General features: G+C 39.0%; 2 protein-coding genes across 3 annotated transcripts; both read right to left on the reverse strand.

Moving 5' to 3' along the window:
* Positions 1-821: 821 nt before the first annotated feature.
* Positions 822-11,464, reverse strand: tamm41 (TAM41 mitochondrial translocator assembly and maintenance homolog). Of its 2 annotated transcripts, XM_007248303.4 has the most exons (8): positions 10,981-11,460; positions 8,880-9,062; positions 8,622-8,714; positions 8,160-8,310; positions 6,183-6,328; positions 2,820-2,985; positions 1,373-1,435; positions 822-1,257 (listed from the first exon to the last, which is right to left on the reverse strand). In XM_007248303.4, exons 1-8 carry the CDS (start codon positions 11,116-11,118, stop codon positions 1,181-1,183), a joined length of 1,017 nt encoding a protein of 338 aa, XP_007248365.3. In that variant the 5' UTR covers positions 11,119-11,460; the 3' UTR covers positions 822-1,180. The 2 variants fall into 2 exon arrangements, with proteins under 2 accessions (XP_007248365.3, XP_049327560.1); XM_049471603.1 differs by lacking the exons at positions 822-1,257; positions 1,373-1,435 and having other exon boundaries at positions 2,846-3,061; positions 10,981-11,464.
* A 2,279-nt stretch (positions 11,465-13,743) lies between these two features.
* On the reverse strand, positions 13,744-27,261 carry prph (peripherin). The gene is made up of 9 exons (XM_007248304.4): positions 26,549-27,261; positions 20,521-20,581; positions 20,029-20,124; positions 19,522-19,689; positions 17,991-18,116; positions 16,746-16,966; positions 16,615-16,658; positions 16,425-16,501; positions 13,744-14,685 (listed from the first exon to the last, which is right to left on the reverse strand). The coding sequence occupies exons 1-9, from the start codon at positions 27,070-27,072 to the stop codon at positions 14,608-14,610; spliced, it is 1,395 nt and encodes a 464-aa protein (XP_007248366.3). The 5' UTR covers positions 27,073-27,261; the 3' UTR covers positions 13,744-14,607.
* Between the last annotated feature and the right edge of the window lie 190 nt (positions 27,262-27,451).

Raw genomic sequence — 27,451 nt, forward strand, 5'->3', positions numbered from 1 at the left:
AGACCCCCAACAACCCCCCAACAACCCTTCACATACACACACTGAACCCACCCATCACTCTACACACAGACACACACACGCACACACTATTTGCTGCTACTCCCAAATAACTATAAACCCTCTACCTCAGTAACTGCTGTGATCATGTATGTTCTATATGTTACAGTATGTTAAACATCTCTGCACCTTATCCTAGAATTTTCATTGTACCATATCTGTACTGCACTGTCCTGTCTGTTAAATTGTCTCATCTGTAGTATTTATTGTAGTGTTACAGTCCTGTGTTGCACTATTGTTACACTTTTGCACTTAATGTTCTCTATTTATTGTTGTCCTATGTTACACCATGGCTCTGGAGGAATGTAATTTTGTTACCCTGAGTACCTGTACTCAGATGTAATCACAATAAGAGCCTCTTGACTTTCTTGACATGATATATGATATTTAATATAAAACTGATCCATATTGATCAATATTGATCACTATCTTATGACAATATTTCAGTATTACCAACCTGAAAAAGATTCTTGTCTCTTTCTTAATGCAATAACTGGTAAATCATTAGTGTCACACTATTTTTTTTTTTACCAGGTTGATAGAAAAACATCCTACACACACACTGAGCAAATAAACAAACATAAACCTAATTACCACCATGACTAATGTTGGGTGTCCCAACATTAGTTTTGTCCATACAGTGTATACTAGAAAGAGATTGAGAGATGAATTAACCACTTAACCCATCCTACATTAGGATTTGCCAGACCATGCTGCCAGTCATTAACTTTTTTTTTTTTTAACACAATTTGTTTATTTAAAAAAAAAATCATTCTCACTGTCAGTCCAGTTTAATTATACAACACTGTGATGTTCAACAGCAAATCAGTAAATCCCCCACAGGCAAGTGCAGATCATCTGAAACATGCCCAACTTCGGTCAATATGGAATTCTTCAAAATATAAAAAAAAAAAGTATTTTAACTAAAAAATAAATATTACTTAGCTCATATGAGTCTGTTTTGAATGGAATTAAATTTAGAGGTCACTGTATGGCATCATAACAAAACATACACATTTTGTAATATGTAAGTATGTAACAAGGACAAGCTGGTAAATTAAAAACGTAAAAGTCAGTGTCAGTCAGAGGAACATGATTTACTGGGAGCTACAAATGTGAGAAGTCACGGCGTCTTCCTTCTCCAGCCTTTCCACATTTTCCGCAGCTTCTTTGCACTATACGACACCGATTTCATCAGTCCTTAAAGAAAACATTAGGTTTTATTTTTTTTGTTGAATAAAAAGTAATTACAACAATATAAAAGTAAACAGAACAGTTAAATAAATTAAATAAAACAGATATAAAAGTCCTTTACCTGCTGTAATAATTCCTTTAGCACTTTGTGTAATGCTGGATGATTTCACTATTGAGTAAATGCCTTGAAAAGAGAAAGAGACACAAATACTTATATGTGGAATATGATCATGTTTATGGTCACAACTACAAGACCAAATTTAGATTACTTTTGCAATAACAAAATATCATAAAGCCCAAGACATGTAATGCCTTTATAAGTTTTTGGGAGTTGGTTTAAGACATTTAAAGATGAATTCAGGCCCCTTTAGCCTTTAAGACAGTTAAATACAGTAAATACACTAAAAGTATCAGACATAGAAAACACTAATACCATAAACTAATGTCCTAATTTCTCCCTAATGATTTAAATGATATTGCACTGTTCTTGCACATCCTGTGTGATTAGCTAAAGCCTTGGTAAGATATACTTTATATATTTTTAACACACTAACTGCACACTAACACACATACATCTGCTGGCTGCATTCAGAACATTTAAATAAATAGTCACTCATTTAATGACAGGAATAAATTTGACAATTGATTAAATCTGTATCATTAACTGTAAACTACTACTATCCCCATATTTTTACTGTAAATAAGGAATGCAGGAGCTGGACGTGTGTTCAGCAGGACCTGCAGGTGGCCACGATCCAGAAGAACCGGTTTGGTGAGAAGAGGAAAACGGATTATTGAGAACTGAAAACCTTATTTGGTTAAAAGTCAGTCATTGTTTGCTCTTTCCTCTCCCAGCGGCTGCAGGTAGAGCTGCTGAGCGTTAACGGATTCATGCTAAGCTGCACATAGTTCTGCATTCTATCAGAATCTAGCCACTGTTCAACAGTAAATAATACAGATTTAGAGTTATGTTCACACAGCAGGTAAAAGTGGCCTAATTATGATTTATTTAAGACTGTACACACCATCTGTTTAATGTGATCTATATATCTAGCACACACCTCACCCTCCATGCACACCACAAGTGATATTATAGCAGGCAATGTGTCGCCAGCCGGAGTGTCCACCAGCTAGTAGACAAAATCCATGCTAATTTTTAGCAACATTTAGCTACATGTTAATTTAAATTTTACACTGGAGTTCTCCTTTAAGCACCTTTACTTTTCTCTTTTTGCGGAGAAATCCAGACACAGATTTACATAATGACCTGAATAATTGAACCAAATAATTAGTATGAGAGAGATTGTTGGTGTGCAAACTTTCTAAGGAATGTGCAAACCTGGTTTATGAGTGGTAGTCGCCACCATGGGTCACTGTTCATTTGCAAAAAGTTTAACAAAGCTCCTTCCAGTTGCTTTTATCGCTTGCGATGTGCAAGCACAGTAAAACTGACACTTGTGCACAAAAGAGTGTCGCTTCACATAAAGTTCAGTTTCATCTTCTTCAGCATCAAAGGAGCTACTAAGGTGTTCCAGTGTCTGCAGCTGAGAATATTTTAGAACCTTTACCTTGCTGTACTACCAGTCCACAGTCCGGGTCCTGAGCCACCTGCAGCAGAATCTCCTCCACATCACGATTCTTCCCAGGTGGATCCACTATCCGAGTGATCTGCTGCTGTAGGGTCCTCGGCAGAGCCATCAGCTGGGTAAACTGTCCTTCAGGGCTTTTGTCCACCTGGAGACCCATGGAACAGGTGTGAAATCTGAGCTCCCAGACATGAAGAATTCCAGGGCTGTGAGAATATCTGCAGCTACAAGAACGGCCATGAATATCTATGTTACAAGTTGGCCATTGCTTATCAGTTTTCATTACATTTACACTTAACTGCTTTAGGAAAAGTAAAATAATATATGATGCTAAAATGAAAAGAAATGAAAAACACAATTTATCCTAATTTAAAGAGCCCAGTGCTGGGTCAAAGGGTCCATATACTGTATTTTTCACACTATAAAGCGCACTATAAATGAACGTTAACTAAGTTAAGTAAAGCTAAAAATAATTAAAAAAAGGCAAACGACCACTGAATTTTAATCTACACAGATTTCTCTTCTAAAAACTGTTTATTTGGTGAGTAAAGCGCTTAATAATTTAATTCCAGTGCGCTTAGATTCCCGAATTTCTCCAGCACTAAGGCTGGAGCATTAGCATTAGCGGCTAAACGCTCCAGCAGTGTTAGCCGGGGTTAGGAGCAGGCTACAGGCCGATAACACTCCCCTCTAAACAGGGAAATAGCGCTTAGCGGTTAATGCTAATGCTACTCCAGCCTCAGTGCTGGACAACTAAACTGAAATTCCTGAATAACACTTGGCCAAGTGGCTTTACTGCTCTCTAATACCTGACTGTTAAAATATACATAAGACAACACTGGATTAAAAGGCGCACTGATGATTTTTGGGAAATTTAAATAATTTCAAGTGTGCCTTATAGTGCAAAAAATATGGTACTTTTAATTATTATTAAGAGTTACTGTGTTATTCATACAACTCAGCCTATGCTTTTTTTCTACAGCAACAACAGCTGTGACTGGATTGGGTTGAGTTGCGTTTGGATTATTTAGGATTTGTTAGCTTGGATTGGGTGGGGTTGTGTTTGGCTTGAGTCGTTTTTAGGTTAATAGTGAGTTAGGTTGATAATGTGATGTTTGCCTTTTAAAAATAAATAATAGAAATAATTTGATAACAGTGATATTTGCATAGATGTAGAAAATACCTCCAAAAACTTTATTTTATAAATGAGCCATAAAACCTGCATTTTTAATCTGAACCTCCACACCGGGTGAGATGATGTCAAATAGAGGCAGGTAGAGATGTGTTTTTGGCCCTGAGGCGTTTGGTAGCCTCCCTAGGTGAGTGTACCGTACAACCGCACCCATATCTACAATTCTTCATCCAAATAAATACAAAGATTTCTTCCCTGTTCTTGATGAACTGCAGTGCTGAGAGCTTTTGTTCCCACAACACTGGGCATGTCCCAACACTTCTGATCAGCTTTAATATCAGCAGTGAACTCCATGTAAAACACTGTGAACCTTTATAGTTATTGAGGTTGTGATGAGACAATATCAGCTAGTGAGCTAAATGCTGTGTTTTTATCATTTTGCACATTTAATTAGGTGTGGTTTACTTAAGGTTTACTTTGACCTGGAAATCTGGATAGGATTGTTTTTGGTTTGAATGGGTATGTTTTTGTGTTGCACTGAGTTTTGTTTTGGTGGAGTTGCTTTTGGATAGATTTAAGTCAAGTTTGGGGCGAGTCAAGTTTGGGGCGAGTCAAGTTTGGGGCGAGTCGGGTTAGGGGCGAGTCGGGAAAGGGCCAGTCGAGTTAGGGGCGAGTCGGGTTAGGGGCGAGTCGGGTTAGGGGCGAGTCGGGAAAGGGCCAGTCGAGTTAGGGGCGAGTCAGGTTGGGGCGAGTCGGGTTAGGGGCGAGTCGGGTTAGGGGCGAGTCGGGTTAGGGGCGAGTCGGGTTAGCGGCGAATAGAGTTAGCGGCGAGTCGAGTTAGGGGGGAGTCGAGTTAGGGGGGAGTCCAGTTTGGGTTGTGGTTTTATGTTTCTGGGTGGAGCTGGGTTGTGTTTTGGTAGTGTTGTTTTTGGATAGATTCGAGTCGAGTTAGCGACAAGTCAAGTTAGGGGCGTGTCGAGTTAGGGGCGAGTCCAGTTTGGGTGGTGTTTTTATATTTCTGGGTGGAGTTGGGTTGTGTTTTGGTAGTGTTGTTTTTGGATAGGTTCAAGTCGAGTTAGGGGCGAGTCGAGTTAGGGGCGAGTCGAGTTAGGGGCGAGTCGAGTTAGGGGCGAGTCCAATTAGTGTTGTGGTCTTATGTTTCTGGGTGGCGTTGGGTTGTGTTTTGGTAGTGTTGTTTTTGGATAGATTAGAGTAGAGTAAGGGGCAAGTCGAGTTAAGGGCTAGTCGAGTTAGGGGCGAGTCGAGTTAGGGGAGAGTCCAATTTGGGTTGTGGTTTTATGTTTCTGGGTGGCGTTGGGTTGTGTTTTGGTAGTGTTAGGGGCGAGTCGAGTTAGGGGCGAGTCGAGTTAGGGGCGAGTCGAGTTAGGGGCGAGTCGAGTTAGGGGCGAGTCGAGTTAGGGGCGAGTCGAGTTAGGGGCGAGTCCAATTTGGGTTGTGGTTTTATGTTTCTGGGTGGCGGTGGATTGTGTTTTGGTAGTGTTAGGGGCGAGTCGAGTTAGGGGCGAGTCGAGTTAGGGGCGAGTCGAGTTAGGGGCGAGTCGAGTTAGGGGCGAGTCGAGTTAGGGGCGAGTCGAGTTAGGGGCGAGTCCAATTTGGGTTGTGGTTTTATGCTTCTGGGTGGCGTTGGGTTGTGTTTTGGTAGTGTTAGGGGCGAGTCGAGTTAGGGGCGAGTCGAGTTAGGGGCGAGTCGAGTTAGGGGCGAGTCGAGTTAGGGGCGAGTCGAGTTTGAGTTGTGGTTTTATGTTTCTGGGTGGCGTTGGGTTGTGTTTTGATAGTGTTGTTTTTGGATTGAGTCGAGTCGAGTTAGGGGCGAGTCCAGTTTGGTTTGTATTTTTACGTTTCTGGGTGGCGTGGGTTTTGTTTTGGTCAAAAGTGTTTGTGTTACAGGGTCTTTTCCATAATACCAACCTACGTAAATGTCTGATCCATCTGCAAATATTCTGATATTAAATTATGTAAGAACAAGTGGGACAAGACTGGGACTTGAAAACATTAAAATAAAAAAATGTCTTTCATATGTCATTCATATGTCTACATGGAAACCAAGGGTACAGACTCTAACACGCCTTTTAAACAATTAGAATTAGGTTATGAATTAGGTTGGTCAGCCCTGGCTCACAGCATAGCCTCTACTGCTCACTGTCTCCCCCTGCTGGACAGGTATTAGTATTCTGTAAGTATTCTGCACTCACCTCCAGTCTCCCCTGCTGGGGTTTGTACACCACTTGAGGACAGTCCTGCAGAATGTTGTTATATAAGATTCGGAAGTGCTGCATGTTGTCCTTCACGATGTTGGATATTTTGGATTTATCCTCACCGATCACCATCCTGAAATCACCTGCAGGAGGAAGTTGCACAACCACAGCAGACAGGAGTGACGCAGGACTCTCATACACATGCAGCAGAGGAGTGAAACCTCAGTGATGAAACTCTCACAGTGTGATGATAACAGACTGACTCGTCACTGTTACTCTTCACTCGTGAATCAGAATCAGAAAGTCTGCATTAGACAAGAACCTTCAAAGCTTTAGCTGTTGTCCCATGTTGATTTAACTGAAACCACGGATGAATGGTCATTTGCCTTAGATAATGATGGTTTAAGCTATTTGAAAGCCATTTGTCAAATAAATAAGATGCAAACTAATGGTGTGTACTATGGCAAAATGTAACACACTACTAAACATTAGGGATGCACTCCATATTTCGTAAACAAATTTATTTGCTTTTTTTTTTCAGAATTAATTATTTATATTAATTACTATTCATTTACAGTGGTATGAAAAAGTCTGGGCACCCCTGATTATTTTCATGACTCTACTTTAAAAATAATTGGTTGTTCAAATCACCAGTTTCGGTTAAATATATCATATAGCATATGAACACAGTAAATTTTGAGAAGTAAAATGAAGTTTATAGGATTTATAGATTTAATTCTTTAAACAAAATTAGACAGGTGCAGAATTATTTGAACACAAAATTTGTTTGGTAAGCCAACCGACTCTTGACCTACAAACACAGGTGAATCCAATTATGAGAAAGAGTTAAGGTGCCAATTACAAGTTTTTCTCCTCTTTACATCTTCTCTAAAGAGTGGCAACATAGAAGCCTAAAAAAAACTGTCAAATGACCTGAAAATATCTCAGAGATTTCAGCTGTTAGTTTCCACTGTGAGGAACATAGTGAAGGTATGGAAGAACCACAGGCACAGTTCTAGTTAAGGCCTAAAGTGTCAGACCAAGAAAAGTCTCAGATAAGCAGAGAAGAAGGATGGTGAAAACAGTCATAGTCAACCAGACCACAGACCAGCTCCAAATACCTACATTATCTTGCTGCAGACGGAGTCACTGTGCATCATTCAACTATTTAGCGCACTTTGCACAAGAAGAGGCTGTATAGGAGAGTAATGCAGAAGAATCCCTTTTTGCTGTGCACACGCCACAAACAGAGTTGCTTGAGGTATGCTAAAGCTAAAGCACATTTGGAGAAACCAGCTTCATTTTGGAATAAGGAGCTGTGTAAACTATAATTGAGTTATTTGGAGGGCGGTATGCATGGCGGAAAAAGTGGCAAATTAAATGAAAACCTGTGAAAAAACATGCTTGTAATTTATTTTGTTCCTTTTAGAGCACCTTTTTTAAAGATAAATAAACAATAAAAAGATAACAGCTAAAATTGTACCGCTTGAGTTCATATTTCTAAAGGTTAAAAATAAGATAAAATGGACAGGTTGCAAAAGATTTAGAAGTGCATTTTAAAGAAGCAGTCAAAAACTGTGAGGAATCAATATATTTAAATTTAAACTTGTTTTTTTTTCTGCGCATATTTGTCATAAAATGTGAACTGATCTTCATCAAAATCAAGGGTACTGACAAAAATAAATGTGTCTAAAATAATTACACAAGTAATTCGTAATCATTCATTACCATAAAAACGTCATGCCAACCGTAATGTATGGTGGACACAAACATTGTTGTTATTCTATCTTATTTAAAGTCCATATAGAGCCCAAGACCCACTGACAGCACCCATCATGCACTCCAGAAAAGCTACGAAAAGGAAGGCTTCTAAAATTAGGAAGGCTAAGGAAATGAAAGGATAAGGATGGCTCCTAAAACTACTTCTAAAAAGAGGCCGAGCTGTATTAAAATGTGTACGTTTTGTATGTTCACCTGAGTATGAGAGGCCAGCGATCTGCAGGAACAGGTCCTCCTCAGAGAAGCTCTCTGGAAGCATCAGGAAGGAGGCGTTTATTGCACTCTTCAGATTCGCCACCAGAGCAGCCCGGAGCTTCCCGTTCTCACTCTGCAGCAGAATCCGCACCTCAGAAACAAAACAGGAAACAAAAGGAAAAAATCATTAGAACAACTTTGTAAGATTCATGCAAGTGTCCATTGTTCTAGTGTACTGTGATACCAGCATCAATAAAATCTGATTATTAATGTTGTTCACTTTATCTGTGGTCTTAAAGCTATGGCGCATGAATGTGTTTAATACAGTCTTTGTTAGTGATTTAACACTGCCATCCTCTGGTTAATCTCTGTAACAACATCTTCACTTTGCTGAAAAAACCTCTCACATTAATTGGAACTCACATTTTGAGTGAATTATGTCAGAAACTGAAAAACACTCACTGGTTTGTGTAGCCTTCCCGCAATGTACATAGTTTTCCAGTGAAGTAGATCATCAATCAATACGTCAGTGCTGATGACCCCATACTTGATGAGCTGCAAGAAGACATAACAAAAGATCCTAAGTGAAGTTGAGGTATAGGACTATTGGTTTGTAATCATTTTACTACCTGGTTAATTAATGCTTTATTTCTCTGCAATGTTCTGGAATTCATTTTAGTGCATCCTGAAAAAATTAAAGACTAGATATATGATATTAACCCGGTCATCTGAGGGCACCAGGGTGTTGTAGTAGACTCCAGCTCCATAGTCGTTCTGGATTCTGCTGATCTGCTTAGGGCCAAAGTATTTTAAGATGGAGTAGTGCTTCTTGTTCTCGATCAGGTTCATTGTGTGCCAAGTGATGGGGTCCTCCACGGCGAATACGAAATCCAGCATGTTTTTCTAGAACAAAAAAAAAAGGAAATAGAGCAGGTTGTGCATTAAATTTAAATCAAAAAAGCTCATTTCAGTACTAAGCCTAATAGTGACTAGTTTTAGATGGTCTAAACTGGTTCTTCTATGTAAAGGTGGTTGAAGACCAGTATGACCAGTTTAATTAACTTGATCCACTGGCTTTAATTAGTCAACTACAGTATGATCAGCTTCACAATCAGCTTGGTCATGTGGGTCATAATGGATAGGTATCTTAGCTTATCTTAGCTGCTTATCCAAGTGAAAACATAACCTTCACTGGACTAGTAAACATGCTGATTAACCAGTTCTTGAAAGTGTATAATGAATTTTATTTTACTACTAATAAGCCGTGCTGGTTGACCAGTGTGTTTTTGCCAGTCATGCTGGTTAGTCAGCATGGTCAAGCTTGGTTAAACTGGTAATGAAGTTATCTAGTTTGGTCAGGTTGATCATGCATGTTTGTAGACCAGCTAAACCATCAAATTCAAATCAAGACATACTCTCTACTGGTCAAGATGAGTATTTTCCCCAGAGAATTATTGCAGTTTCACGCAAAAAATCTAAATATATATATTTTTACGCAAAAATCCAAAAAAGGGATAAACAAAATTATTGTCACCCTCAACTTAATATTTGGTTGCATATACTTTGGAGAAAAATAACTGAAATAAATCGCTCTCTATAGCCGTCAAAAAGCTTCTTGCACCTTATTGGACCACTTTTCTTTTGCAAACTTCTCCAGGTCTCTCATATTTAAAGGGTGCCAAGGGTGTTCTTCAAACATCAATTTTACAGGTGTTCAACTGGATTTAGGCTATGTTCACATTACAAGCCACATTGCTAAAATCTTTTTTGTTCAGATCTTGATGGTTCATACTCACAAACGTAAGTGATCTGTATCTGTGTGTAATGTGCACGACTCTGTCCCTGAAACACCTCACATGCACACATAGATACATCTGTCTTCTTCACCACCACCAAAAGAAAAACTTTATATTTGAGAGACGACTCGTAGCTTTATAAAGGTGAAATGGAGCATCTTTAGCTGGAGTAGAGAGTAAACAGCTGGTCTGAAGTACATGTTCACATCGAGGAGGTAAAAAAAAAAAAAGGCGGTTTGCTTTTGCTGTTTTTGCAGTGATAGCTGCACAGCTGCACCAAGAGATGCGTGGGTACGAAAGAGAAGCACGTAGTGCATGCATAAAAGCAAAAAGATGCATTAATTCCGATTTGGCCATTCACATTCATGTCACATGTCCATGGGTGAGATATGTTTTAAAAACCAGATTTGGCATGTTTACACAGCCATGAAAAAATCAGACTTAAGCCACATTGAGCAAAAATCAGATTTGAGTTCCTTCAGCCTGGTAATGTGAATGTAGCCTTAGATCTGGACCACTGCTTGCCACTTCATCAGAACTCTTTAGTGTTTTGCTTCCATCCACCTCTTTTTTTATTATTTGAAAGTATGTTTGGGGTCATTGTACTGCTGGAAGACACATTACCTATGGTGCAAACTCAGCTTTCTATCTTTAGATTTCAGGATGACTTCCATATAATCAAGGCACCCAATGCCCGCGGCAGCAAACTAACTCACATAAAATAATCATTTTCTGGGAGACAAAATCTAGTGGTGCCAAAGACTTTCCAACTTTAACCGACACTTTAACCAACCAAACCAGTTTGAGCATGGGCTCAACCATGCTGGTTTTCTGAGCAGGTGAGACATCCCACACTACTAGTAAGGTAACCTGGTTAGGTTGGAGCACACCTGGCTCAGTCCAGCTGTCACACTGATATGCTTAAATAAAGTTAATTTATTAAGACAAAACCAACATAACAGCATTTATCTAGATTAATCAGAGCACTGGAACCAGTTTTTAGAGTTTTAAAGCTGATCTCTTACCCCCATCTGACCTTGACTGGTCCCAGCCTGTTTAAACACTCCAGATCCATAGGCAAAAGCTAAGCTGATATCCTGAGGAAACTGGGATAGGATCCTCCTGAAGAAAACACTGGTGTTCTGCAGAGCTGGGAGCGTCATTTCAGGACGAAATCCTCCTAAATAAACTTACTAAATCCTGAATACTGCTCATAATCCACTACTAACAGCCACAGCCAGCTCTAGCTAAACTAAGCTAAGCTAACTACTAGTGCTGCAGGGCTGCACTCTGCTAGTTAGCTGCTAAGCTAAGCCAAACGCTATAACTGAACGATGTGGAAACGGGAAAAGCTACAACATTAAATAACCTGTCGCGTTTAATAAATACAGCCTGAAAATGTATATATTTTGCTTTAATATTTATAGAATTCATACAGTTAGAAATGAAACAGCTGGCAGCATAAACTGAAGCAGTCTCCAGTACACTGTTTATGATCTATATTAGAGAACAAGAGCACCACCTGGCGGATCGGAGGAATTGATAAACTGGCTGTGTTTTGCTGCAGCTGTGTGGAAAAGTATACTTCATTACTCTGTAGGTAGAAATCCAAAATAGCTAAAGATCTATACAAACTACTGACAAAAAACCCACTAATGAAGTAACCTTATTTGTATATATTTTATTATTATTATATATTTGTTGTCCTATATATATTTTTTTCTTTTATTTTATTATTATTATTTTTTTAAAGACAGTTTAATATTGAATACTTACTCTGGAAGATTGTTTCTACAGTTTATGATTTTTTAAGTCAATGTTCTATTGCTGTAATTGGTGACTTAGGGCACATTACTGTTTCATGACTTTATAATGGTAATGCCCTACAGTGTTGTGCATTTAAAGTTTTCAAAAAAAAAAGTACAACAAAAAAAGCTACTCAACGTATAAAAGTAAAAGTAATGTAAGGGGGAAAAGTCAGTGAGGACAAAAAAGCTTACAGGGGCCTATAAGTGCACTAACCTACCAAACCCCCAAATTGATATTCTAATACAAATGCAGAAGAAATTAACTCATGCAAGTGGGCGTGGCAAAATAAGGCAAATAGAAGGTTTATTAGAGTTTAAGAGCTTATTTTTTTTGTTTGGTACCATAACATTTGATATTGTTCTGTGTTAAGGAATTGAGTACAATTTTCAGTATAAAAATTATTTAACATGTAAAAACTCTTAATTATAATAATTTGCTCCATATGAACTCATGCATTTTGGACTTACTTGGGAGCGCCATCTGCTGGTAAAACAAACCCAGAAATGACATTGTCTGGTAGCACCTGCACAATCACGGCACAACTTGTAAACTTAGCTAACTAAATCTAGCTTCTAAATTACACTTTATTGATGGTATCTGTCTCTGCATTTTGATCTCTGACTTTTGTGTTTACTTGTGTTGTTATATATATCAAAAAAGACTTGCTGTCTTGGTCACAGATGCGCCAGCAAGACGTGCACCAACAATTTGTCCTCTTTTGAACTCTGGTATGTCACCCATAATGTTGTGTGCATTGCAATATTTTGAGCAAAACTGTGCTCTTACCCTGCTAATTGAACCTTCACACTCTGCTCTTACTGGTGCAATGTGCAATTAATGAAGATTGGCCACCAGGCTGCTCCAATTTAGCCATGAAACCTCTCACACTAAAATGACAGGTGTTTCAGTTTCATTGTCCAACCAATATATATATATATATATATATTTAAGATTTTAAGTTATTTCCAACACAAAGTAGAACATAATTGTGACGTGAAACAAAAATGATACCCCCCCCCCCCCATTTCAAGACACCTTTTACTGCAATTACTGCTGCAAGTTTTTTTGGCTATGTCTTTACCAGCTTTGTGCATCTTGAGACTGAGATTTTTGCCCATTCTTCTTTGCAAAATAGCTCAAGCTCAGTGAGGTTGGATGGAGAGAGTCTGTAAAAAGCATTTTGCATGGCCTTCACAGAACAGCTGTATTTATACCGAGACTAAATTACACAATGCTGGACTCTATTAACTAATTAAATGACTTCTGAAGCCAGTTGATTGCACTGGATTTTATTTGGGGGCTTCTGAATACAGGGTGATAAATACTTTTGCACGTCACACGTCACTGTGTATCATTTTCGTTCCACTTCACAATTATGTGCTACTTTATGTTGTGTTGCTCTATCACTTGTGGTTGTAAGGTGACAAAACATGAAATAGTTCAAGAGGCATGAATTCATTTGCAAGCCACTATGGATATATTATATATGTATAAAATTGAAAACTTTAATTTAATCAAGACCAACATCATAACCAAGTTAAACTGCTTGAATTTTTGCACCAGGAGTGGCATAAAGTTATCAAAGCAGTGTGTAAGACCGGTGGAGGAGAACATGCCAAGATAAATGAAAACTGTGATTAAAACCAGGATTATATCAACAAATATTGATGAACTCTTAAAACTTTATAAATATGAACTTGATTTCTTTGCAATATTTGATGTCTGAAAGCTCTGCATCTTTTTTTTATTATTATTTCTCATTTTCTGCAAATAAATTCTCTAAATGACAATATTTTATTTGGAATTTGGGAGAAATGTTATCCGTAGTTTATAGAATAAGACAACAATGTTGATTTTACTCTATAAATAGCAAAATTAAATAAACTCATTCAGAAACTAGAGTGGTCCCTTTTACAGAGCTGTCTATGTATGTATATATGTGTTTTATCCTAGTTTAAAAAAACAACACCAGTGGAGCCTTATGTTCTTAATCACTTTATTTGGTTTTGCACGAGGTTGCAGCAGAAAACACATTCAAGTTCTGTGGATTGAAATGACTGAGGCCTTCTTTCAGATTAGTTCAGTATCCTAAACCACAGTGATCTAGACTAGCTAAGATCATCAACTGAGGACAGAACCTTTAACACCTCCATTATACAATCTTTAATACTTTAAACATCACAAAACGGCTAAAAGCGCTAGGCTAATGCTACTGCAGTAAAGCTATAGGGGAAAGTGAGCTGGCAGTTTTTCTGTATAGACAGTGAGTGCGGGGGGAGGGGGGGGGGGTTGTAAGTGCTGTAAGTGACCAGCTCAGTGTCCACTAATCATATAGTAGTTGAGTTAAATATCAGTGGTAACAGTAAAGTTCTGCTGTAAATAAAGGCCACAGTTGGTGTATAAAAGATGACGTGATTTTATTTGGTGTAAATTCGCTGTTTTTCTTAAAACGTCCCAACTGTGAACTGTATTGACTGCTGTGTGCTGGAGTGAATATGTTAGATTACATTTAAAGAGATTGAACAGTGGTTGAACTGTAGACTGTATCAGATGTACTGTGAGCGATTTAAGGCTGATTAGACTAGGACGTTAGCACCATTGCGTTGTGAGATTCGCTGAAGTGTGTCGGCTATCCCGTTTAGGATCACAGTATCGAAGAAAGTGTAGAAATAATTTGAACAATTTCTCAATTTTTCAATCCTGTTTTTTTTTTGTCAGCATTGAGTTACAGTAGATAGGCATAAGCAGCTTTAATGTTTGTGTCATCTTTATTTTATCCTCCCTTTTTTGTTCTCAACTCCTCAGTTTTGGAACATGGAACCAGTGGCCGCAAACGTCCTGCTCTAATCATCCCGGTCGGACTCTCGGGTGATCTTGGCATCACGGGGGGCGTCTTTCTCTTTCTTAGACTCCTTCACCACCTAAACAGAGAACAAAAACATTACAAAGTTACAAAGGTACATTGCATAAGAGAACCACTTTCATATTTTGGTAATGGTATACAGTATTAGCAGTTTTATTTAGCGCTCAGGTCCAGAAGGTACATTACTTTCTGTTCATGCAAAAATCTCATAACCAACTCTCTGAGTCACGGTTTGGTGCACAGTACACAGATGCACAGAAAATACAGAATATGCAGTAAATATTTAGTACAATGTGTTGAATTTTATAGTTGCTCAGTATTTTTAGATGCATAGCTTATCATGAATCTGGCTTAAAAATCACTTATAAATAACTGTTACCTGATATCTTGATAGCTTGTTACAATTATACATACTATTACATCCATAATACTGTATTCTTTGGACTATAAGGCACATCGGATTAAAGTGTGCACTATCAATAAACGTCTATTTTCTGGTCTATTTTCATACATAAGGCGCACTGAATTATAAGGCGTATTTTATGCAACACTAGTAACTAGTAACTAGTAGTAAGAACAGGGGTGTCACCACGTTTTCCTTTTAATTCAGCAGGTCTCGCCACCCAGTAAAGCTAAGCTAAATTAAAACAGTAACAAAACAGTAATTCTTAAAAAAAATCAGATGAGTTAGACAAGTCAAACGAGCGCTGGATGTTAATCTGCACAGATTTCTCTTCTGAAAACTGTTTATTTGGGTGAGAAAAGTGCTTCCATTTATTTACAGTAAGCTTAGATTTCCAGATTTCCCACTAAAGCTGGAGCATTAGCATTAGCGGCTAACCGCTAGTGCTATGCTACCCGGCAAAGAGTTACAGTAAGCCAGGGGGATATTAGCTAGCGGTTTGTCCCAAGTAGCTTGTTTTAACAAGGTAAACACGCAGACAACAGTTTGATATATTCACCTCTGAACAGCAAAAGAGTTAGCGCTGTGGTTAGCAGCTAATTCTGATGCTACTCCAGCAGTGTTATCCGGGGTTAGCAGCAGGAAACAGTCCCATAATACTCACTTCTGAATTGGAGAACTGAATCTCTTTTATAATGCTGTACTTCAGCAGAGTGGCTTTACTGCTCCTTACAACCTGACTGGAAAAATATGGTATGTATATATGTGTGTTTGAGATTGATAAGTAATTAAGTGAGTTTCAAGCCAGATCCATGATATGCTATGATCTAAAATACTGGACAACTATATAATTCAACACATTGTACCATATATTTACAATTGCAGAAATTACACAACCAAAAATGAAGACAAAATTACATACACCAATTAAGCATAACATTATGACCACCTTTTTGTTTCTACACCCATTATTTCTTTTTAGCTCCACTGATAATGTAGAACACTTTCTAGTTCTGAAATTACAGACTGCAGTCCTGTATCTGTTTCTCTGCGTATTTTATTATCCTCCTTTACCCTGTCTGTTCTTCAGTGGTGAGGACCCCACAGGACCAGACACAGCAGTGCTGCTGGAGTTTTTAAACACTGAGAATAATCCACTTATAGTGTTCTGTGGACAGCAAGCTGTTATCACTGATAATTAACTACATTATTTCCAACACAAACTGTGCAGCAACAGATTCAGAACTTTTGTCTCTGCCTTTTTTTTATCTACAAGGTGGAGCAGCAGCTACTGTAGGTAGGAGTGTGTAATAGAGTAGAGGACAGAGAGTGATTAAACACACTGTTTAAAAACTCCAGCAGCACTGAAAAAAAAATTAAATGAGATGACTGACCTCTCCATCACGGATCTCAACGGTTTTGATCACAACCTTCTTGCTTTGTCTAACATCAGCAGGCTGGTCAAAGTCAACTGAATAACAGATATAAGAGTCATGGTGTGAAACCAGTACAATAAAACATCTAATCAGACTGGTGGGATTGGGACTGTAGAGAGAGATCTGATAAACATTGTAGATAACTTACTTCCATTGCGCATTCCCATTGATGTCATGATCGGAACCACGATTCTGCAGGAACATGATAAACACACATCAGACATAGAGGACATGAATGGGTTCTGAATGGGTTCTGGTAGGAGGAACTTTATTAGTTACCTGCTCTCCTCTCCCTCTAGTAACTTCCTGTAGGTGGCAATCTCGATGTCCAGAGCCATCTTGACATTGAGCAGGTCCTGGTATTCCCTCAAGTGACGGGACATTTCGTCCTTCAGGTGGCGGATCTCCTCTTCCAGGCGCGTGATGTTGTCCTGGTAGTTCCCGGCCTCCAATCCAAACTGGTCTTCCATATCCCTCATCTGCCTCACCAGAGCCTCGTTCTGTAGGACGATACATAACATCAGTACCAGTACCTGATGTCACTAGCTAACAACTCTCACGCGGCTGAATGCAATCAAATCCTCATAGCAATGTTCCAACATCAGCCAAGGCCTTACCAGAAGAGTAGATGCTCTTATACCAGTAGATCAGTAACAAAGTACTTCAATTCTATAATGTTTTTTCTTCATGTTAGAAAACATTTTGGACAAGCAGGTGTCTACAAACTTTTGGACATGCTCCACTATACATTACACTCTATGGTCAAAAGTATTTGGACACCTTTTTAATCATAGTTTCTTGGAGTATCTGTCTCAACTGTCAAAGAAGAGCTTTCTACAAGATTCTACAGGATTTGTTTGTATTCTGTGACAAGAGTTCTGAGAAAAGAGTTTATCGCCACTATAATCTGGAGAGCACTGGTTCGAATCCTGTTCATGTAGCTTGCCATTGGCTACCGGAGCCCTGAGAGAGCACAATTGGCCTTGCTCTCTCTGGGTGGGTAGATGGCACAAGCTCAAGCACAAGCTGATCATCTGTGAGCTGATGTATCAGAAAAGAGTTGCTGCGCTTTCCTCCGAGAGCACTGTGATGCTACTTGGCAATGCAGCATCAGCAACAGTTTGAAAAAGAGGCGGTGGCTAACTTCACATGTAGCAGAGGAGGCATGTGCTAGTCTTCACCCTCCTGGTGTTGGGGCATCACTAGTGGCAGGGGGAGTCCTAATGAGTGGGTTGGGTAATTGTTAAAAATTAGAAATAATATAATAAAAAAATGTTTATCCTGTTACCTATGCCTGGCATGATGCTAATAGGTGGTTCATGTTTATAGATGATCTACCATAGAGTTTTGTCCTATTCTATTGTCCATACTCCTTTCTCTACAGAGAATAGACACTCTGTGTGTGCGTTTGTGCATTTGCACATCTGTGTCAGCAATGGGTGCAACTTGGACGCAAAATACCCGAATGCATATATTAAAAGGGCTGTCCACAAATACTTGGACATGCAGTGTATCTCCACTCACCGTGCTCTTGAGAGCGTCGATATCACAGTTGAGGCTTTGGATCTGCCTCCTGAACTCGTTGGCCTCCTGCTTGGCCTGTCTCATGGCATCAGCATTACGCTTCGCAGAATCTGTCAGGTCAGAAACCTGCAGGATAAAATTGCAGAAGATCATAAGTGGTTGGACAGCATGGTGGAAAACACCATTATCTCATGAAGATTGAAGATTTCAGAAGATGAAAAACTCTAGATGCTTGGTTGTCTGTTTACAGACCAATCTTGTCTGAACCAATATGTCGGCCAGGCTTTTTATTCCAAGGTTTCACAAAATTGATCATAAAATATATAGCCACAATGTTGAGGTCAGAGTCTGGGACTGGCTGACTAGCACTAACACAACCTGTGCACAGTTCTGAATGTAAAGTCCAATTGTGTTTTAATAGATGACTGTTTTGAAGGGAGCTCTACTTAGTTGGCTAAAACCTTTTAGATGGTTAGCTTGGATACCCAACTAACAAATTAGTGCCAGTTCCACCAGTATAAAACTTAAATCTGTGCCAAAAGCTTTCAGCTAGATTACATCTTTTAATCTCAAATGCCCTCAGGTTTCAGGGGCTGTGTGTTTCACAGTGCTCTCTGTTTAACTCATACATAAACCCCCAGTGGCAGGCACTGTAGCTATTACAAATAAATAGCCATTTTAATAAAAGCAGATATGCTGTTTGTGAGTTTTCTACTGGTGGAATATGTGTTAACGTGTTAGCTGTAGCATATGACAAGTAGTAGCATATGACAAGACATTTTAATTTAAAAATTATGTTTTATGTGTCATTTTTCTACTGTTGGAATGGGTGCTAATGTGTTAGCTAGGTTAGGTAGAGCTGTGGATTCGTGTTGTCTTGTCAGTAAATTGTTAGTAGATTGTATAATGCACCAGAGAAAAACAGAATGATCACAAAAAAACATGAAATTATTATATGAAACTGTTGGTGTGTGAATGCACAGAGACACTAAGTAGCACATATTGATTAGCATAATACCCTGGCTAGGCTAAGCTAGTCTAAGATAGCTATGGGATTAGTGATACATAAATCTGATGCTTTTTGACTAGGTGGACTTATCATTCAATATCGATATCAACAAACACAAGCTATCTACAAAAAGCTGTTTTATTGACTTTGTTGAGGTACTAGTGTAGGTAGCTAGTTTTAGGCATCTTTTACAAATGACAATTGACAAAGCCAGACATTTTGCCCCTTGGTGAATGGACCAACAGAAATTGTCCAAAAAAGGACCTAAAATAAACTATTTTTACATTGGCTGCCATTGAAAGTTAAAACGTTTTTATCATTCTACTGTAAAGTTGCTGTTTTGGAGATCTAGTTTTCTATTTGACAGTGACAATATGTCTATGGTTTATTAGAAATTTAATAATGCAGCGTATTGTAATGTATTGAACTGCAGCAAACTATATTACTATATTACTGTGAGTGGTGTTACAGATTGGCTTGCAGCTAGAGCAGGAAGCCAGTATGTATTAACCTTGGACTCACCTTGGACTTGTACCACTCCTCAGATTCCTGCATGTTCTTGGTTGCAATGCTTTCATACTGGGACCTTATATCCCTAAGGGCTGCAGTCAGGTCAGGACGAGCTGTGGCCTCCACCTCCATCTTCATCTGCTGAGTGGTCTCAATGCTCACCTGCACATCCTGGATTTCCTGTTTGAATAGAATACAAAATCCTTGAGACAGTTATATAACTTGTATCTTGCTTAGAATAAAGTACTACTTTGATTTGCTTTGTTGGGCTTTTATGCAACACTTTGTATTTACTGTATTTTAGCATTTGATGGATGCTCTGTATGTTGTGGTAAGATACATTATTAGAGAGATTTGCGGTTTGTTTCATTCTCTCCTAAATGTGTGCCTCTCCAATAATATATAATAAACAGAGTATCAGACTGGAGGGTCTTTGATACATCCTTGATGTACGAAATGTATTAAATTGACGTAAATACACCTATCACCTGGTCAGTCTGAGAATGTGACTCAGCTTACCTCATCGTGCACCTTCTTTAAGAACTCAATCTCATCCATCAGTGACTCAATCTTCCTCTCCAGCTCCAAACGGGCCAGAGTGGCATCGTCCACATCCTGCAAACAGACAGGAACACTGTTATCTATTATTTGTAATCACTTGCATAACGTTACTGTAGCAAGCAAAACTCAATAAATCAACATTTGTTTGGTGGCTGCTTTAAAAAGTTCCGAGCTAAAACTATTATATGTTTATGAATTATCAGTTCTGATCACTTTCACTGTAAATGATTTTTGGTTTGGTGATAATAATCATAAACATTAACTGGTAATGGTCTGATTTGACATTCCGATTAACAGAGTGGGAAATTAGATAAACTCTGCTGGTCATAGACAAGGGTTCTGATGATAAAAAGATGTAAATTCCCAGGCTTGTTACATTTACAAAATTATTCCCAAGAAAATAATGAATTCTTAAGATAATTATGACAGTGACACATATGTCATCCTCACCTTTCGGAACAGGACCAGCTGGTTTTCAGCATCCTGCCTTTTCTGCGCCTCCTCATCCAGCCTGTAAAGAAATAAAGCATGTGTTGTATAAAGAGTAAATCAATTTTACTATGAGATACAATACTGCGATATAACGTGATTGCATTTCAATAACCAAGTGTCTATTTGCACTAAGTGAAAACAGCACACTCTGTACAGCCTGGCTATTTGTACTAATAGGCTACATATATATATATATATATATATATATATATATATATATATATATATATATATATATATATATATATATATATAAAACCCACCATATTCTATAGCCCACCAATAGAAAATCCAGAATTTCCCATATCAAACTGCTGTATCTGGAGGCTACCACTTATCTAGCCAATTATGTAAATATGTTTTTTTTTTATGTTTAAGCAGTCTGCTATCAAACCTTGTACTTGGAATTTACCAGCAATATACTATTTATACTATGTGTATATATAATTAAAATACTATGAACATTTAGTGCAGATATTACCTGCATATGCTAAGTACACTAAATGTAGCTACTTATATTGTGTGATATTACTATATAGGCTTAAGTATAAATAGCATCTGCCTTTAAATAATACTGTTAAGAAAATATCTACAGCCATTTAGAACGAATTTAAACAAAAAAATTGTCTACTAATGTAGTTTAATTGTTCATTTAAACAATACACCTTTACTTTCTCACCCTCATCCCCCTCTCCCACTCCACCTCTCTGTTTTCATGTAATTTTATTATTTCATTATGTCAATTAATTTAAATTTGTAAAATGACAAAAATGCAGAAAATGCTACTTTTACTTTTTGAGTAAAACTGTACAATTACAATTACACATCAATAATAATGTAATGGAAAATGAAAGTAAAAGTAAGTAAATCGAATTACTTGTTACATTTTCGTCATGTTCTGTTTCTCTCCTGTTTGTCTTTGTGTTTTTGTGCACCCTGACATTACTACGTAAATACTATGCAAAAAATATGTTATTAAACATAAATAATCATGTATTTACTTTCTGAAGAATACAGATAAATATTAACATATTAAAGGAGGAGAACACGCCCACAAACATGTAGTCAATAGTATTAGCCTGTTTAGATGTACTGTATGCTCTCTCTCTCTCCCTTTTTGTAAACTCACAGTGTGGGCCTGTTTCTCGGCCCTTGCTGTCGGGGGAGGTTTTAAAGTAGCTTCGCGTCAATATGCGTCTGGCCTGCTGTCAGGGTCTCAGCGCTATAACAAACGAGGCACCAGCTGGCACCGAGCCCGAAGATCAATTAGCTAATGTGGCGGGCAGTAAAAGGATTTGAGCCAAGACAGGAGGCGGGGGGTCGGGCGAACCCTGCAGCAAATTCAGTAAATTAGCTTTAGCATTCTGTGGAGGTCACATATGTATGCCCCGGTTTAAAGTGAATTTAGCAATTTAATCATGCTGGATGATATTATACTGCAGCCCTGATTACGTAACGTCTGTTCCAGACCACACCTTAAAAGCCTGCTGCAGTATTTTACTGTCATAGCACAACCCGCTTCACTGGAGCTTCGGAACCAAGAACCCGTATCTCTGGGTAAGGATGTTCTGGTGATGATTTATCATCTATGGTAAGAGCAGACATATGGGTGTTTGGAACTCCTCAATACCATGTATGTATATTTCTGTACTGCATTCAAAACCCTGCTGTTCAAGCAAAATTCTCCTCATCTTTTAATTACTGACACCCTGTAACTAACTGAGAGTATTATATTACTTATACTGTACGTTTATTATATTATCAATGTGGGTGTCATCTATATCAATGATCCGCGGCTGCACCGGACATTCTTCCATAAAGTAAACAAATGTGGCCATCCTCTTCTCCTCATGCAGAATAATGTGGATAACAGGGTGGATCTTCAGTATATATTAGGCAGCAAGTGAACAATTAGTTTTTGAAGAATTGACAAAAGGCCAAGCATAAGACACTTTAACACACCAATCTGAGACACTTTAACAAGAACCAAACAGTAATGTTCTAGACAATGACTGATTCAGAACATCTCCAGAACATCAGGCAGGCCTTATGGGGTGGTTCTGGTGGTATGCAGTGGTCAATACAAACCAAAGGTGTCCATCAATGAACCAGTAACAGGGTCGTAGCAGAACAGCCATGATCATAGAATACCAGAATACCATAGAAGCCTAATATCAGCATAATAAAACTGTATTACAACATACTGAAACTGTATTTTTTTTTAATAGTGTTGATGTACACAAACACAGTTAATTCCCATTGTAATCCTCAGGGGTCCTCTTAAAACTTTATCATATTATGGTTTGACCAAGCAAGTCATTAAGGACATGATTTTATTTACAATAACAGTCTGGACTAGTGTGGATATCATTTAATCATGGTCTAAAGGTGAAGATTCAGTTGCATACTTTGACAGGAATCAAAATATGATGTTCTAGATGACTGGGTAAGAACATCTTTAGAACATTACTAAAAGCAGGTCTAGTTGGGTATTCCTGGTGTGCAGTGATCAGTACCTACCAAAAAAAAAAAAATGCTACAAATAGGAAGGACAAACAGTGAACCAGCAACAAGAGGACCATGGATGTCCAAGACCTAAGGAGGTCCACAGGATCATGGGCACCAAAGGCTTATTGATGCTCATGGAGGCCCAGTCCACCTTACAACTTAACTTAAAAATAAAGAATCTGCCTCTAATGTTGGTCTTGGTTCCAGATACCACAGGACAACTTTAGAGGTCTTGGAACAGTCCATGGAGGCCTTGGCAGTTTTTTGGTAAAGTGGTTTTAATGTTTGTAGTTTGGGTTTATTTTTAAACAGAGTTCCAGTTTTCTAATATGATTTAATACTTAGAAGGAAAAAGGGTGTGGCCAGTGTGTGTGAGCTCTTATTCAATCACTGCTGCAGGAATTCTTTATTTCTTAATAGGGTACCTGGCTCCAGCCCACAGGCCCAGGACACCCAACACCTATAATGGGCCCACATTGATTTTTCCAATTCCTCCCAGCCCATTGTCTCCATCCTTCTCTCGGCCTCACCACCCCCCATCTACCCACTCTTCATCCACCCTCCACATTTGAACCTGTTACCCCTGTATAAGGAGATTATATGAGGAGTTATATGACTTGCTAGTTTTTACTGTTATTTAAAAACATTGAAAAATGCCATATAATGGACAATGTATGTATTGCAAAAATTATTTAATGCTTTGATACCCAGGCTTGAATGAATGAATAAATGAAAATACCCAAGGATTCTTTCCATTCACATTTTACACAGAAGAGGCAATGATGCACAGCATACTCTTAACTGGACATGACCATCCAGTAGGACTGCATTGGGTATACTCACACACAAACAAACTAAGACCTACACACACACCTGGACAATTTTAGGGTAAAACATGGAAACTCTACCCAGATGAGACATGAGTGCTCATTAAGCCTGTATGTCTGTGCATTTGTGTGTGTGTGTGTGTGTTCGCCTCACATATGGGTTTAAAGGGCAAGGCCTATGGTACTATGGTAAATATGGCTTTCCTTTCAATATAACTATATAATAAGTGTTAAAATGTCTAAGAACCTTTTACAGAACTTTTTATGCATGTTTCACATAGAAAGTCCAATTTATTAGTACTATTTAGAACATGTTTTTTAGTTGTTATTCTTTACCTATTTGGTGGCACTATAATAGTTTTATGTGATGTTTGCTTTTGTTCTTTTCTTTTCTTCAATTCTTATTTTTTAACTTTGATTCACACAAATCAAAATGTACAGACTTTTGTGGGAGTAGTTATGCTGTTAAAAGTAAATGTTAAAAAAGTGATGATTGAACTGATTTGAGTCTAATCTGCTTTACACACAGCCTTTATTTTATTAATGAGTAAATGATGACACAGTTCAGTGGCGTTCAGTGAGTCAGCAGAAACTGAATAAGCTCTGAAAGTGGTTAGAATGACTGGACTGATGTGTTTCTGGATGAGTCAGCAGGAGTGGGGTTCTTTCTGCAGGCGTGGGATTTGAAGGTATGATACTCTATTACTGTATCTGGGTTTAAACACATGGTGGTCCTCAGGCTTGAGTGAGAGATCACAGTGTAAACTGCAGGATGATGGAGGCGGATGATGGAGGCGGTCCATACTGCTGCTGCTTTGTCTCTGAGTGCCCTTCCTCCCAGTGCCTGCCACACCCACCCACCTACCCACCCCATCCACAGGCTGCAGTCAAAGCCCAGCTGATGATTATACCTCTGGGAACTATGGACTGCACCCGTGTGTGTGTGTGTGTGTGTGTGTGTGTGTGTGTGTTAAGGGAGGCTGGATCTGCAGATAAAAATCTGGACCATCTAGAATTCCCATCACCACACCCTGATTCTGACTGACCACTGGGCTACTAAACTGGATCCAGCAAGAGTACATACAGCCTTTCTTGCTTATCTCTTTATTGCTGTTAAATCAAAATGCTAAAAGCTTTGTGTGTAAAAGTTCTTTGTGTTAAACTGTGTGTGAACGTTGATTGAATAAGATATGATCTAAATTGCACAAAGTGACCATCTTGTAAACATATAATAAGTGTCTTGTTAATTTGTTTAATTTGGATTAGTTTAGTTTATATAAAAATGTATTAAAACTGTTTTTTGAAATGGCCTGGTTTTACTTGGCTAGTAATTTAAGTAATTCTTTCATCCTGATAAAACCACAGAAGACATTCAAAATGATATGTGTATCTGAAGAAACTATTTATATTAAACTAGCTTTTGGGCTTTATTAAAACTGTCTTACAGTTGGTTTATTCATATGTAAAAACTGTGATTTCCCACAGTAGTGGAAGCGAATCATTAAGTACATTGTACAACAGTTCTTGTTCACAATAACAGCCTGAAGAAGTATATATATATATGCTCTAATCATGATTTAAAGGTAATGATTTAGCTGTATTTTGGATAATAATTGAAAGTATGCTTTTTTTAAGAGTTTTCAAATAAAAATCTAAAAAAACATCCTCTGTACATTACTGTTTGGATTATATTGACAGGACAATTTGTTTTGATCCAAAATAATCGAATTAAATGGAAATGGCTGTCAAATCTGATCTAATCTAATCTCTAAAGATGTACAAAATTAGTCATTGTGAGGTCAGAGACTCGCACCCTTACCAACACAGGATCCTTCAGTGCTTCTATATGGGGTTCTAACATCTCAAACATCTATTTATGCATTTATGCAAGTGATTCTATATAGCACTTAAGGTTTCCTACCAATGCAAAGGAGCCTTTGTAGAGTTGTAGAGCAATTGTTGGCTTTACTTAAGAACCCTGGAATAACATGGTTACTTGATTCTTCTCCTCTATGATGAATCAGTGATGATTCTTTAAACCTTAAGAATGATTTTTAGTTTTCTGATACGATACAGCGTTGAAAAGTATCCAAAAAAAAATATTTCAGGACTATCTAGAGATAAACCCTTTGTGATAAAGTGGTAAAATGTGTGCGCCTCTGTTACGCTGTTACGAGGGTGACGACAGATCTTTTTGGTCTGGATTTTTGGGCTTAGTATCTAACATTTGGAGAAGTCAAGTTCCAATCCCAAACCTTGAATTGTTTTTGGTTTTCTTGCATAACACAACACTTAAAATGTTAAAAAAAAAACCCTGTTCTAAAAACCCTATCTAGAATGGTACCCTTAGTGCTAAGATGTCAAGATGCCTACGCCCCTGGTACGCACAAGTCTTTGGCGTTTTTCGGGTTTAATTTCACCTCACTGGCCTCAGTTCCAAACCTTCAATCCAGCACTAAATAGTGTTAAGGAACCCTGTTTCAGGACTATCTAAATCTCTAGAACCCTACGACCTAAGATAAAAAAGGTGTGTATGCCACTGGTACGCAGCTCTGACAGCAACAACAGGTTCTCGGCTTTTAAGTTTCAGGTTTTAAATCCAGCCTACCCAACCCAAACCCCTCAAAAAAGAGAACCCCACTGGTACCCACCTCTGCTTGAGCAAGGCCAGATCTTCGGCCAAGTTGTCCCGTTCCACCTGGAACTGGTCCCGTTCCTTCCCGATCTGCTCCATCTGGTTACGCAGCTCCCTCATCTCCTGCTGGCACATCTCACTGGCTCGATTGGGGTGCCCCTGCTGCTGTTTGCCCTTGTACTGGTTGAGCTCCAGCTGGAGGCCGGCGTTCTGCTGCTCCAGGTAGCGGACCTTCTCGATGAAGCTGGCGAAGCGGTCGTTCAGCTCCTGCAACTCCTGCTTCTCATTGCTGCGAGTGGTCAGGAACTCCTGGTTGATGGCATCGGCCACGGAGAAGTCCACCTTGTCGTAGGACAGGCGGGGGGCAGAGACTGGGGTGCCCGAGCGTGCCCGGTAGCCCACGTTGCGAGTGGGCATGGAAGCAGGTGCCGAGCTTAGGTAGCGGCCTCCGGACATGGGCAGGCGGGATGGAAGCGGGGAGTAGGATGCAGGGGCACCAAAGGTGCGACGGTACGAGGTGCGGACGGTGGAGTGGCTCATGGTTGGACGTCTCGAATGGGTTTATCGTCTTCTCCTTGTCCTTGTCTGGGTTTTTTACCTTTCACTGGAGTTTTGGAGGGAGGCAGTGGTCAGAGCTGGAGCAACAGGACATCCAAGTTAGGCATACCAGGGTTTTTATACCCTAGAGCTGACTATATCTCCGCCCTCCCTCGCCCAAGGACCTCCGATATCGTCTCATTACCCATCCATCATTCTTGTACGTGTTCCAGGCCACACCTTCCAGCCAGCCTCCTTGATGCTTGGTGTCCCATCCTCCCATCCTCGCCCTCTCACTCTCCTTCTGTTCTCCTTCTTCAACCCCCAACCCCCGCCCCTTCCCAGCTGTGCCCCTCCCTTCTGTCCTGCGCCGCTGGCAGGC

This window comes from Astyanax mexicanus, chromosome 24 (assembly GCF_023375975.1).
Source record: "Astyanax mexicanus isolate ESR-SI-001 chromosome 24, AstMex3_surface, whole genome shotgun sequence".
Taxonomy (NCBI): domain Eukaryota; kingdom Metazoa; phylum Chordata; class Actinopteri; order Characiformes; family Acestrorhamphidae; genus Astyanax; species Astyanax mexicanus.